This window comes from Mirounga leonina, unplaced genomic scaffold (genome assembly GCF_011800145.1).
Source record: "Mirounga leonina isolate KUSES-001 unplaced genomic scaffold, KU_Mleo_1.0 Mir_173, whole genome shotgun sequence".
Taxonomy (NCBI): Eukaryota; Metazoa; Chordata; class Mammalia; order Carnivora; family Phocidae; genus Mirounga; species Mirounga leonina.
In genome coordinates, this window is record NW_023270447.1 from 73,030,350 (window position 1) to 73,043,361 (window position 13,012).

Here is a 13,012-nt window from a genome sequence, read left to right on the forward strand (position 1 = left end):
AAAAACTTTTTATTGTCTTTTACCTCCTTTAAGAAATTAGTTTTATACATTTTATTTTTAACACTGAGAAATATAAGGAAGAAACAAAAATGTCCTTAACACTACAGCCCAGATAAAATCCCTGTTTACATTTTAAAAAATAAAGGTAACACATGTATATAGTTAGAAGATGCAAACCATACAGGCAGATACAAAATGATAAGTGAAGCCATCCATCTCTCCTATTAATTCCTTTTAATTTTAATAATCACTGCCTATGCAGTGCCCATGACACACTGATAAGAGCTCAGTATGCAGAAGTAAATTCAGATGGAAACCAGTCTACACATTTAGCCAACTTATCATACTTGCTATGATGTTCCAGGTGCAAGGAGTAGTCAGAAGGGATGAAAAGTGGTGAGAGGATATGGGAGATAGTCCAGAATGTCAGCATCACTACTGGCTTTTTCAGGCTTGCATTACCACTATGGTTCATCTTTTTCTACTGACAGGAAAAAAAAAATTACACAGTATCTGTGCTATTAAAGTTGATAGAAGCTGGGCTTCTGCGCACTCTATTTCCCCTAAGATTGGTGATTCTACTTTTTTTTTTTTTAGAAGATTTTATTTATTTGACAGAGAGAGAGAGAGACTGCGAAAGAGGGAACACAAGCAGGGGGAGTGGGAGAGGGAGAAGCAGGCTTCCCGTGGAGCAGGGAGCCCGATGCGGGACTTGATCCCAGGACTCTGGGATAATGACCTGAGCTGAAGGCAGACACTTAACCCACTGAGCCACCCAGGTGTCCCTCTACTTTTTTTTTAAATTTATTTAATTAATTTATTTCTTTGGCAGAGAGAGAGCAGGAGAGCACAAGCAGTGGGAGCGGGAGAGGGAGAGGGAGAGGGAGAAAGAGGCCCCCTGTCGAGCAGGGAGCCCGATGCAGGGCTTGATCCCAGGACCCTGGGATCATGACCTGAACCAAAGGCAGTCGCTTAACCAACCGAGCCACCCAGGCGCCCCTCTCTACTCCCCCCCCCCACTTTTTTTAAATAAAGATTTTATTTATTTATTTGAGAGAGAGAGCGTGAGCTGGAGGGAGAGGGAGAGAATCTTAAGCAGACTCCGCACTGAGCACAGAGCCTGACTCGGAGCTCAATCTCAAGACCATGAGATCATGACCCCAGCCAAAACCAAGAGACAGCCATTTAACTGACTGAGCCACCCCCACACTGCTGGTAATTCTACTTTATGCAGAAAATTTAAAACCACGGTAAGAAATACATACAAATATGTATTGTGTGCTTACTCTTGGGCAGTGGGATATAACAGTAGGAAGATCTTGCCCTCCATAAGTTTATAGTCCTAACAGGAAAGGAAGATAATATATGTTTATAATAATGCTTTTTAAAATTTCTATTCAAAACCACAGGAAAAAAATAGAACTAATAACATTTTTGGCATAGTTTAATTCCAGAGGAATTCATCTCCTACTCCCTAAGGATCTCAAAACTAATTAAGTTCATATTTTGGTCTTCATTCTTAAAGCAGAGGGAGTGAAGGACTGTGTTATTAACACATTTTGAGCTTCAAGTGGTAAAAACATGATAGCATCACGAAATGCTTACCCACGAGCTTTTTTTTTTTATTTTAAGATTTTATTTTATTTTACTTTTTTTAAGAAATCTCTACACCCAATGTGGGGCTTGACCTCACAACCCCAAGATCAAGAGTCACATGCTCCACTGACTCAGCCAGCCGGGCATCCTGTTTTCCCATGAACTTTGAAGTTAAGTGCATTAGCTTTGAGCATGGCTCCTTAACAAATGTCCTTGAATATCTAGGGAAAACCCCATTATAACACAATAACGATTTATAAATTCAGATACAGAATAGGAAGAAAATAATTTTTATTTGTTTAGATATAGCTTCTCTTTTCTACTTCAACACACTGCTTTTCATATTCCCTATGTGATACAAATTTTAATCCAAAGGAGATATTACCTTATAAATCTGTTCCTAAAATATCATGCATGAATAAAGCCTTTGCAACTAGTTTCAAATTCAGGATTCATACTAGTAACCTATCTCATTAAATAATTATTTCATCAAGCACATACCAAAAAAAAATATTTTTCAACAAATTGTGTTCACTTCTATGGAAGGTAGGGTGTATAGAAACTTAATAAAGTTGTCAGAAGATTTTGGGAAGGCAATTTAGCATATAGATCCTCTCCTACCCCAAAAAACCTTTAGGAGCTTCATATGACAGGGTTTCAGTTCCTTTTCTTCCGGCATGCTATGGGGAGAGTGGCTGTTAACCCATAAACAGATGATAAGGGAGGAAGAAAGAAAGCAGAAGCAGTAATGAGCCATTTTTAAAAGCAGTGGGGTATGAAATATCACAGTAGCATAAACTATACACACATCTTCTCTGGACCCTTCCTTCCTCTAGCACTTAACATACAGTGCAGTCGTTACTCCCCCACCCCACTATCCCCGCTCCAAATTATTAATATAGATTAATAATACTTTCATTGAATTCTACCAGGTACCTTTGAAACTGGGGATGAAAGGGAAGGAAATAAAATAAAGAGAATCAGGGTAAAAGCTGTTTGATTCCTTTATCAACCTTCCCCACTCCATGATTTTGAATGTCCACCCCACACCAACACTGGCAGAATTCAAGAGGTCTGATTCTTGGAAGGGATAAAACAATTGGTTTCTGGACTGGGGACACAAAAGGCAGTTGATGGTGGGAATACAGCACTAAAAATTGAGGGGAGGGGCGCCTGGGTGGCTCATTTGGTTAAGCGACTGCCTTCGGCTCAGGTCATGATCCTGGAGTCCCTGGATCGAGTCCCGCATCGGGCTCCCTGCTCGGCAGGGAGTCTGCTTCTCCCTCTCCCACTCCCCATTTGTGTTCCCTCTCTCGCTGTGTCTTTCTCTGTCAAATAAATAAATAAAATCTTAAAAAAAAAAAAAAAAAAACTGAGGGGAATTAGGGAACCATGGCATAATAGTGCTGAATGGAGCAAACCACCCCCCCAAATCCTCTTCACCCCTTACCATCTAGACATCTAGTCAGTGACGGAAAATCTGCTCCTACTGACATGGGGCTTTTTCCTCAACAAGATGGGCAAGAAGCTCACCCTACAGAAAGGCCCAGAGGTAATCAGCCTATGCGTTTAAAGCTTCTAATTTAAAGCTTCCCACTCTTAATCACGAGCAGACAGCTAATTATTATGAGACATCAGAGGAAAACTCTAACATAGAACAGATCAAAACAAACATAGAAAAGCAACTTTAGGGGAAAAGGGACTGCAAGGCAAAGAAAGTTTCCTGAAACAATAAAGGATACTATGAAAGAAACATTCCCCGAATAAAAGAGACCTCCCAGAAATTCAGAACATAAGAGTAGGAAAGAAAATTTTAATTGAGGATAAAGATGAAGAAATCCTCCAGGAGGCAGAGCTAAAGGAAAAAGAGATGAGAACCAGGAAACTTCTGGGAGGCCCAGCACTGAGAAGCACCTGGCCATCAAAAAAGAAGACACAGGATTGAGCTGAGCCCCCAGGTGAGTAGTGCTATCCAGGAGGACATCTGTGTACCACACCCAGAGAGACATCTGTCCAGATTGGAACAGTGACCCAAGAGACATACTGAAGGCTGCCATCACTATGATCTCTGCTGCCATTTATCCTCTTTTTAAAAAAAATTTTTTTTAAAGATTTTTATTTATTTGTCAGAGAGAGAGAGAGAGCACAAGCAGGGGGAGTGACAGGCAGAGCAGGCAGAGGGAGAAGCAGACTCCCTACTGAGCAAGGAGCCTGATATGGGACTCGATCCCAGGACCCCGGGATCATGACCTGAGCTGAGGGCAGACGCTTAACTGACTGAGCCACCCAGGCATCCCTATCCTCTTTTTGAATATAAGAATATAGTGCCTAGGTGAGCCTGGTCCTCAGCTTATCTTGACTAAGTGCTGATAAATTTCTTCTCAAAATACGCAGGGGCTGGGGTGCCTGGGTAGCTCAGTCGTTAAGCGTCTGCCTTCGGCTCAGGTCATGATCCCAGGGTCCTGGGATCGAGCCCCACATCGGGCCCCCTGCTCAGCGGGAAGCCTGCTTCTCCCTCTCCCACTCCCCCTGCTTGTATTCCCTCTCTCGCTGTCTCTCTCTCTGTCAAATAAATAAATAAAAATCTTAAAAAAACCCACAAAACTCAGCTGCCTAATGAGCTCAGAACACTCATTTCATCTCACAGAAGTGTTCTTTAACCAACTCCTAAAAGCTATAGGCGGGTCATGGTCAACTTGGAGAAATCACAGAACTCAGAACTGCTCACTCCCTCTGACCATACTTCTGCTACAAGTCCAAGAGTGGGTCCACACTGGAGCCCTGCCCAATACAATTTCCAGGACAAGTCTTGACTTTGCCCAAAGTTGCTTTTCTTCCATAGAATAGACTCTTTAAACCTGAGGAAACGGAAGCAAGTATGGTCCTCTGATGCCTGGAGATCCCTGAGATCCTTCCAGGAATCTAAGAGGTACAGCTACATACTTACTTAGTAATACTAAAGGATTATTCGCCGTTTTCAGTGTTGACACTGTACCAATGGTGCAAAAGCAATGGTGAGCGAAACTGCTGGTACCTCAACACAAATCAAGGCGGCAGCACCAAACTGTAACAGGACTCATGGTCTTCACCATTACGTTACTGCAGTTAAAAACACTGCCAGTTTTGATTTAAGAATGTCCTTGATAAAGCCATAAAAATTGCTAGTTTTAATAAATCTCAACGCTTCAGTACATGTCCTTTTATTATTCTATGTAAGGAATGGTAAGTATGCACATAACATATACTGAAATGTAACAGTTACCTTTAGTAAAAGTACTTGTGTGGTTGAGTTGCAAGCTCAACTAGCCAGGTTTTTTTCATGAAATACCATTTTTACTTGAATAACAAACTATATTATTCAAGCTTAAATATTTGACAGATATTTTCTCAAAATTGAACAAAAGTGAATCTATCACTACGAAGAAAACTGACAGTACTTGCTGCCAGTGATATGTCAGGCTTTCAAAAAGAAAATTACAATTTTGGAAGACATATTCACCAGAGTGAGTCTGACAGCTTCTCAATATTTAGGACTTTTCCAATGAGACCAGTGGTAGTATTAACAAAGGTGATATTAAAATATTATATAATGAAATGTGTAAATATCTGTCTACATAGGAAAGGTCCCAGAGGCCTTAGGTCTGTCCCTCTGGAACTTGATGGGTCATTTTTATTTTCAGAATACAACAAATAATTCTTTTTCAAACTACGTAACTGTCAGCTAATCTAATTATAACAAAATTCTCACCCTACCTTAAAGGAACTCCATCTTTTTAGAAACAAACTTATTTTACATTCAGAATTCTATTCTTTGTCCAGTGGTATCGAATGGACCATAAACAAGCAAATATTATTATATGTATGTTTTGTAACTAAGAAAAATCCATTTTTCTCTAGAATCCACATTATGAATATAAATGTTAATCAAATTACAGATTCCAAGATTTAAAGTGTAAGAGGAAAAAATCTCACTAGCACAGAACACAACCTTTTTCTCATACTAAGTGATCAAAAGCACATTTCCATTTATATTTCAATTGACTACTGACAAACCATAACTTCCATAGCAACTCTCCCTTTGGTATTCTCTAGTAAATTTAATTAATTTAATGATAAATTTAATTAATTAGATTCGATTAAACTTAGGTTATGCTTAAGTTAGGTGAGGTAAGGAGGTCAGAGAGAAAAAATAAGTTTCCAGTAAACACCTTTGGAGTAGTCAAATGTTACTCTAGTTTGTCATATGTACATGTTCTTTAGGATTTGTCACCAGGCAACCAAAATCAACTCGATTTACTAAACTGTTCATAAGTAATTAACTCGGTAATAAAACTTAAGACCAAAGTACTGCCTGCCCTCTAGTGTTCACACTGCGGATTATGCCGATGAACTTATAAAGTACCCTGGGGGGAGGGGGGGAACCCACCGAGGTCCTAAAGAAGCAATTTAGGGTCATTAAAAGCAGAGGAGAGGGGCGCCTGGGTGGCTCAGTTGTTAGGCGTCTGCTTTCGGCTCAGGTCATGATCCCGGGATCCTGGGATTGAGCCCCGCATCGGGCTGCTTGCTCAGCAGGGAGCCTGCTTCTCCCTCTCCCACTCCCCCTGCTTGTGTTCCCTCCTTGGCTGTGTCTCTCTTTGTCAAATAAATAAATAAAATCTTAAAAAAAAAAAAATTAAAATAAATAAATAAATAAATAAAAGCAGAGGAGAAATTTGGACCTTGCCAAGTTTTCAGCCATCTTCCCAAAGCAAGACAACAGCTGTTAACCTGAGCTATCTAATTACTTGTACCAGTAGCCCAAGTGTCTGACCTGTCACCTAGAGTAACTGGGCATGAGCAGAATGTAACGCTGGTAACATTTTTACCGTACTTCAACTTACACTGGCATAAAACGAGATTCAGACTTCTTTACATTTGGCAAAGAATCACAAAATGCTTGAATCAAAATCTTATTCCAGCATGCTGAGGTTAAACACGGAAAATGGCCCCTGGTCCCCTTCTTTGCTTTTGCATATTTTAAATGCCTATTTTAAATTTTAAGTACTTCCTAACTAGTCTTCCTAGTCTGCAATATGACTTTTTTGGAAAACACCCCACAAATATCATCTACTAAGAAAAATGCAGGTGATACTCACCAAATGGATCTTCCATGCCACTATTAACCAGTTTTGGGAGGTGGAGTATAGTTTCTAAAAAGAGAAAAAGGTAAATTATATACTTAAAACATAAATTTCATCACCTTTTATGTTTTTTTAAACCCAATTCAGTAACACTGATTATAATTTAAAACTGAACATTATAGAAATGTATAACTTATTAAGTGAGAACATTACCAACTGGGATTTATTTTAAGACAGTTCAGATATAGATATATAGTATAAAAATACCATAAAACATTTAAGGCTAATTTTCATTTTAAAACATATTATTCTCAGTTTACTCAAGTAAGTTCCCTTTCCAATCCGATCTTGAATTTACTAGAGTGTAAGGAAACAGGAAAATTTTTATGTAAAAACAAACAACAACAACCCCCCCCAACAAAACTCACAGCTGAGATGGGTTTGCCTAAAGAACGTAGAAGTTATTTTAGATACAGTAAGTTGTCAGTTTAGAATGCTCAAGTATGAAAATAAAACAAAAAAATGTTTCCCTGCCCCTTAATCAGACTAGGATCAGTCTGCCCAATCTTGCTTCCTATTTCTCTTGCGGTTTGGATCCCAAGGGCATTCCCTAATAAACAGTCTGAATTGCTAAGCTCTAATTGAGTCTGCTTTTCAGAGAACACAACCTACCAACAGTTGGTGCCAGGAGTGATCTGAGAAAATTGGGAGTATAAAGGGGTTTTGGAGTTTAATTGCTCACAGACTAGATGGCAGTGAGGATCCCCCGTCACTGGTGAGAGATGTAACACAGATAATCCTGGTACAAGGTGCTGGCCCAATTCTTAAACTTTCACCACTGGTGAATAGTGGTGGTCTGCGTGTGGAAGGGAATGTTCTAGTTGATTGAATGTATCAGGCATTTGAAGAGTACTGCGCATGTGGGCCCTCCTTCTGGTCATTTCCTCAGTTCCTGAGTATATCACTGAAACAGATATACCTGGAATTATGAAATCCCTATTTTGAGTTGTTAGGCTGTGGTATAAGAGTTATCACACTGGGGAAGGCTAGGTAGAAGAAACTAAAGCTGCTCCAGCCCACCTGCCAAGATAATAAATAACAAAACAAAATAAGGTTGTACTCCAGGGTCAAGGGAGGGGGGTTGGGAGAAATTAGTGCAATACTCCTGGAGGATGCAGAATTCACTAGTGTGGTCCGGGAAGAAATCAGACAAATCCTGGAGGTAGGCAGCAGATTACCACGAACTGAATCTAGTATTAGCTGCAACTGGAGCTGCCATGCCGGATGTATGTTTGCCATGCCGGATGTAGGTCCTGGAGCACAGTATGCAGCCAATGACTGGAGGAATAAGCTCTTTTTTAAATTTTATTTCTATAAGTAAATACGATCAGAAACAATTCACATTCACATGGACAGATTACAGCATACACTTATATACAGGACTATGTTAATTTTGCAACCTTCTTGCATAATATAGTCCTAAGAGACATGGATCATCTGGACTTTCTGCACAACATCACAATGACCAACTATATATATATATATATTTAAAGATTTATTATTTATGAGAGGGGGAGGGGCAACAGGAGAGGGAGAGACTCCCTGCTGAGTGTGGAGCCCGACACAGGACTTGATCCCACGACCCTGAGATCATGACCTGAGCCAAAACCAAGAGTTGGAAGCCTAACTGACTGAGCCACCCAGGCGCCCCTCAGTAACCTACTATATTAATAACATCTTGCTAATTGGGCCATATGAGCAAGAGGTGGATAGCACACTGAAGGCCTTGTCAGGAGACATGTACTCCAGAGAGTGAGAGAGAAATGTCTCAAAGATTCAGGAACTTGGGGCGCCTGGGTGGCTCAGTCACTAAGCGTCTGCCTTCGGCTCAGGTCTTGATCCCAGGGTCCTGGGATCAAGCCCTGCATCGGGCTCGCTGCTCCTTGGGAAGCCTGCTTCTCCCTCTCCCACTCTCCCTGCTTGTGTTCCCTCTCTCGCTGTGTCTCTCTCTGTCAAATAAATAAAATCTTAAAAAAAAACACAAAACATTCAGGAACTTATTACATCAGTAAAATTTTTATGGGCCCAGTAGTGAGGGCGTGATAAAACATGCCATTCAAGTAAAGGCAACCAAGTAAATAACTGCTTCTTGCATTTCCCACAATTAAGAGGGAACCACACCACCTGAGAATCTGAGAATACTGCTATGGCTTCTAAACCAGGTGACATAAAAAGGTGCATTTCGAGAGTAGCTCAAAACAGGAAAGGACTCTGCAGGCCTGGCTGGTGACACAAACAACCTGGCAGATCCTATGGTATTATGGCAAGACCCAGTGGGAGAATCACTACACAGACCCCTGGGGTTCTGGAGCAAGGCCATGCCTTTTGTAGTGGAAAATCAAATGCCTTCTGCATAACACTCCTGGCATGATACTATGTCCTAGTAGATACGGAGCACCTGACCATGGGACACAAAATGGCCATTTATCTAGAATTACCCATCATGACCTAGGTTCTGTGAAACACACCAAGTTATAATGTTGGGTGGACCCAGTAACAATCCAAGTAAGATGAAAGTGATACAACCAAGATCAAGCATAAATAGGATCAGAGGTCACAAGCTTGAGCGGAGAGCCCAAACCATCATATCACCCACCACTGTTGTACAAGTGCCCCTCCCTCAGCATATACCTTTTTGGCCATATGGGGGGCCCTATCACCGGCTGACAAAGAAAAAACCCTCACATTTTTCACAGATGGCTGTATGTGGTACAAGTCAAAAATGGACAGGCACTAGCTACAGCCTCACTCAGCAGGTAGCACTGAAGACAGTGGTAAAGGAAAACCTTCCCAATGGGCAGAGCTTTAGGCAGTACACTTGACTGTCTACTTTGTATAGACAAAGAAGTGGTTTGACAACTCATAGGTAAATGTAACATGCTGGTCAGAGGGCTTAAAAGTAGAAAGACTGGAATACTGGGGCAAGGAGGTCTTAGGGTAGAGGCATGCAGGAGGGCTATAGGAGTGGGTACAACATGTGATCTTTGTATCACACGTAAACATTCATCAGAGAACATCTACCATTGAAAGAGGCATTAAACAACCATGTAGACAATGACTCAACCAGTTTCTGTCAGCCATCTTTTGTCATGGCCTCCCCAGTGCTGACAAAATGGGCACATGAAAGAAGGTGGTCATGGTGGCAGAGATATATACCATGCATGCACAACAGCATGAACTCCCACTTATCAAGGATGCTCCAGTTACTGATGCAGCCAAAAGTTCAAATGGCCAGCAACAGAGGTAAACACTAAGCTCCAATATGGCACCACCTTTAAGGAAACCACTTGATGGCAAGCTGACTGACTATAATGGCCCCTTCCACCTTGAAAAGGTGAACAATTTATTCTGAAAGGAATAGGGACATATTCTGGGTGTAGGTTTGGCTTTCCTGCCCTCTGGGACATCACTACAGGAGAGTTTAGGAAAGGTTTAATCTACCAGTAAGCATCATCCCACACAATATCATTTCATCACAGTAAGTGCAAGATCAGTCCCAGGACCATGGGATCTACTGGCAGAGCATCATCTAGAAGCTCCTAACCTAAAAGAGCATTGAAATGGCCTGATGAAGGCACAGCTGAACATCAACTCAATGTAATATTTTATAAGAACAGAATACTGACCTCCAGGATGCAATATATACCCAAATCAAAGCCCTTCATATGCTATGTCTTCAACAAGAAAAATACATGGATATAGGAAAATGGGGGGTACAAACACAATATACCCTGTTTATCATCAAATCCCAAAGACCCACCGGGGGAATGTGTGTGTCTTATTCCTGCAACTCTGGGTTCTGCAAAGTTCAAGATTTTGGTCACCAAAAGAGAACACTTCCATAGGAGACAAAAGAATCCTGAGGGGGGGGAGGGGAAAGAATCCCTAGAGACTATAAGCTATGGCTGCCACCTGGGCATTTTCGAGTTCTTGTATCTAGGGATCAGCAAGCAAAGGAGGAATTACCATCTTGGCAGGGGTAACTGATCCTTATTATCAGAAAGAAGTAGGGTTGCTGTTCCACAAGGGGACAGTGACAATGTATCTGGAACCCAGATGATCCACTTGGGTGCCTACTGGTATTCCCTTTCCCAATTCTGAGAGAACAGTAAGCAGACAAATTGGATACTCTGGCCTGAGTAAAGCATGGTAGCTAGTGGTTCAGATCCCTCAGGAATGAGGGTTTGGGTCACACCACCAAGTAAGCCATCAAGACTGGCAGAGATGGGGGGGGCGCCTGGGTGTCTCAGTCAGTTAAGTGGCTGATATTTTATTTATTTTTTTTTTAAAGATTTTTTTTTTAAATTTATTTATTTGACAGAGAGAGAGCACAAGTTGGCAGAGCGGCAGGCAGAGGGAAAGGGAGAAGCAGGCTCTCTGCTGAGCAGGGAGCCCGATGCGGGGCTCAATCCCGGGACCCTGGGATCATGACCTGAGCCGAAGGTAGCCGCTTAACCGACTGAGCCACCCAGGCGCCCCAAGTGGCTGATATTTTAAAGGTAATTTTTTTTTTTAAAGATTTTATTTATTGGGGCGCCTGGGTGGCTCAGTTGGTTAAGCGACTGCCTTCAGCTCAGGTCATGATCCCAGGGTCCTGGGATCGAGTCCCACGTCGGGCTCCCGGCTCAGCAGGAAGCCTGCTTCTCCCTCTCCCACTCCCCCTGCTTGTGTTCCTGCTCTTGCTGTCTCTGTCTCTGTCAAATAAATAAATAAAATCTTTAAAAAAAACCAACAAAACAAAACAAAAAAAAAGATTTTATTTATTTATTTGACAGAGAGAGACACAATGAGAGAGGGAACACAGCAGGGGGAGTGGGAGAGGGAGAAGCAGGCTTCCCGCGGAGCAGGGAGCCCGACACGGGACTCGATCCCAAGACCCTGGGACCATGACCTGAGCTGAAGGCAGACACTTAACGACTGAGCCACCCAGGCGCCCCAAAGGTAATTTTTAAAAAGATTTATTTATTTATTTGAGAGAGAGAGTGCATGTACAGGGGAGGGGCACAGGAGAGGGAGAGAGAATTCTCAAGCGGACTCCCCAATGAGTGCAGAGCACAACACAGGTCGAGCCCAGGACCCTGAGATCATGACCTGAGCCAAAATCAAGAGTCGGCCACCCAACCGACTGAGCCATCCAGGCACTGCAAGCATTCGACTCTTGATCTCAGCTCATGTCTTGATCTCAGGGTTGTGGGTTCAAGCCCCACACTGGGCTCCATACTTTAGAAAAATTAAAAATTAAAAACAGAATTATCGCATGATCCAGCAATTCTACTTCTGGATATATACCCAAAAGAATTGAAAGCAGGAACTCAAACACATATTTGTACACCCATGTTCACAGCAGCATTACTGACAATAGCCAAAAGGTAAAAACAACCCAAATATCCATCAACAGGTGAATGGAAAGATAAAATGTGGAGTATGTTATTCAGCCTTAATAAGGAATGAAATTCTGACATATGTTACAACACAGATGAGTCCTGAGACAGTATGCTAAGTGAAATAAGTTAAACACAAAAGGAAAACATTGTACGATTCCACTTTACCTACAGCAGTCAAATTCAGAGATAGAAAGTCAGATGGTGTTTCCAGGGGCCGAGGGAGGGAAGTATGAGGAATTATCACTAATGGGTATAGAGTGTCAGTTTGGGAAAATGAAAAAGTTCTGAAGACAGATGGTGGTGATAGTTGTAGAACAATGCAAATGTACTTAATGTCACTGACTATATCCTTTAGAAATGTTAAAATGGTAAACTTGAGGGGCGCCTGGGTGGCTCAGTCGGTTGAGTGTCTGCCTTCGGCCTGGGTCTGATCTCAGGGTCCTGGGATTGAGCCCCACATCACATCGGGCTCCCTGCTCATGAGGAGCCTGCTTCTCCCTCTCCCTCTCCCACTCCCCTGCTTGTGTCCCCTCTCTCACTGTCTCTCTCTGTGAAATAAATAAATAAATAAATAAAAACAAAACCCAGCTGAATCTTGCTAAGTAAGATCAGTGAGTATTGTGGCATTTTAACTAGCCTGACTCCCACTTCCCTCTCCCCAGCTTTGACTTAGCCCTGAAAACCAAGAGCCTCATAACCACAGGAGCTATGAAAACCAGCAGCCTAGCAGCTACTAGAAAAGACAGAACAAATTTGGAGCTCCCTAAAGGCCCCATCCCCAGAAAGCTGTTAGTATGCGATCTGACTGACAGCACCAAGGAACTCCATTCTCCTTATCTTTATTTGGCCTGA

At 41.9% G+C, this 13,012-nt stretch overlaps 1 protein-coding gene across 13 annotated transcripts in view; it reads right to left on the reverse strand.

Annotated features, from left to right (window-relative positions):
• LOC118019798 (mediator of RNA polymerase II transcription subunit 18) overlaps nt 1–13,012 on the reverse strand; it is a 141,226-nt gene that overhangs the window by 71,174 nt on the left and 57,040 nt on the right. For all 13 annotated transcript variants that reach the window (XM_035019323.1, XM_035019321.1, XM_035019322.1 and 10 more), the window contains one exon: nt 6,732–6,785. In XM_035019323.1, the coding sequence (XP_034875214.1) occupies nt 6,732–6,785 (54 nt within the window). The remainder of the gene's footprint in view (nt 1–6,731; nt 6,786–13,012) is intronic.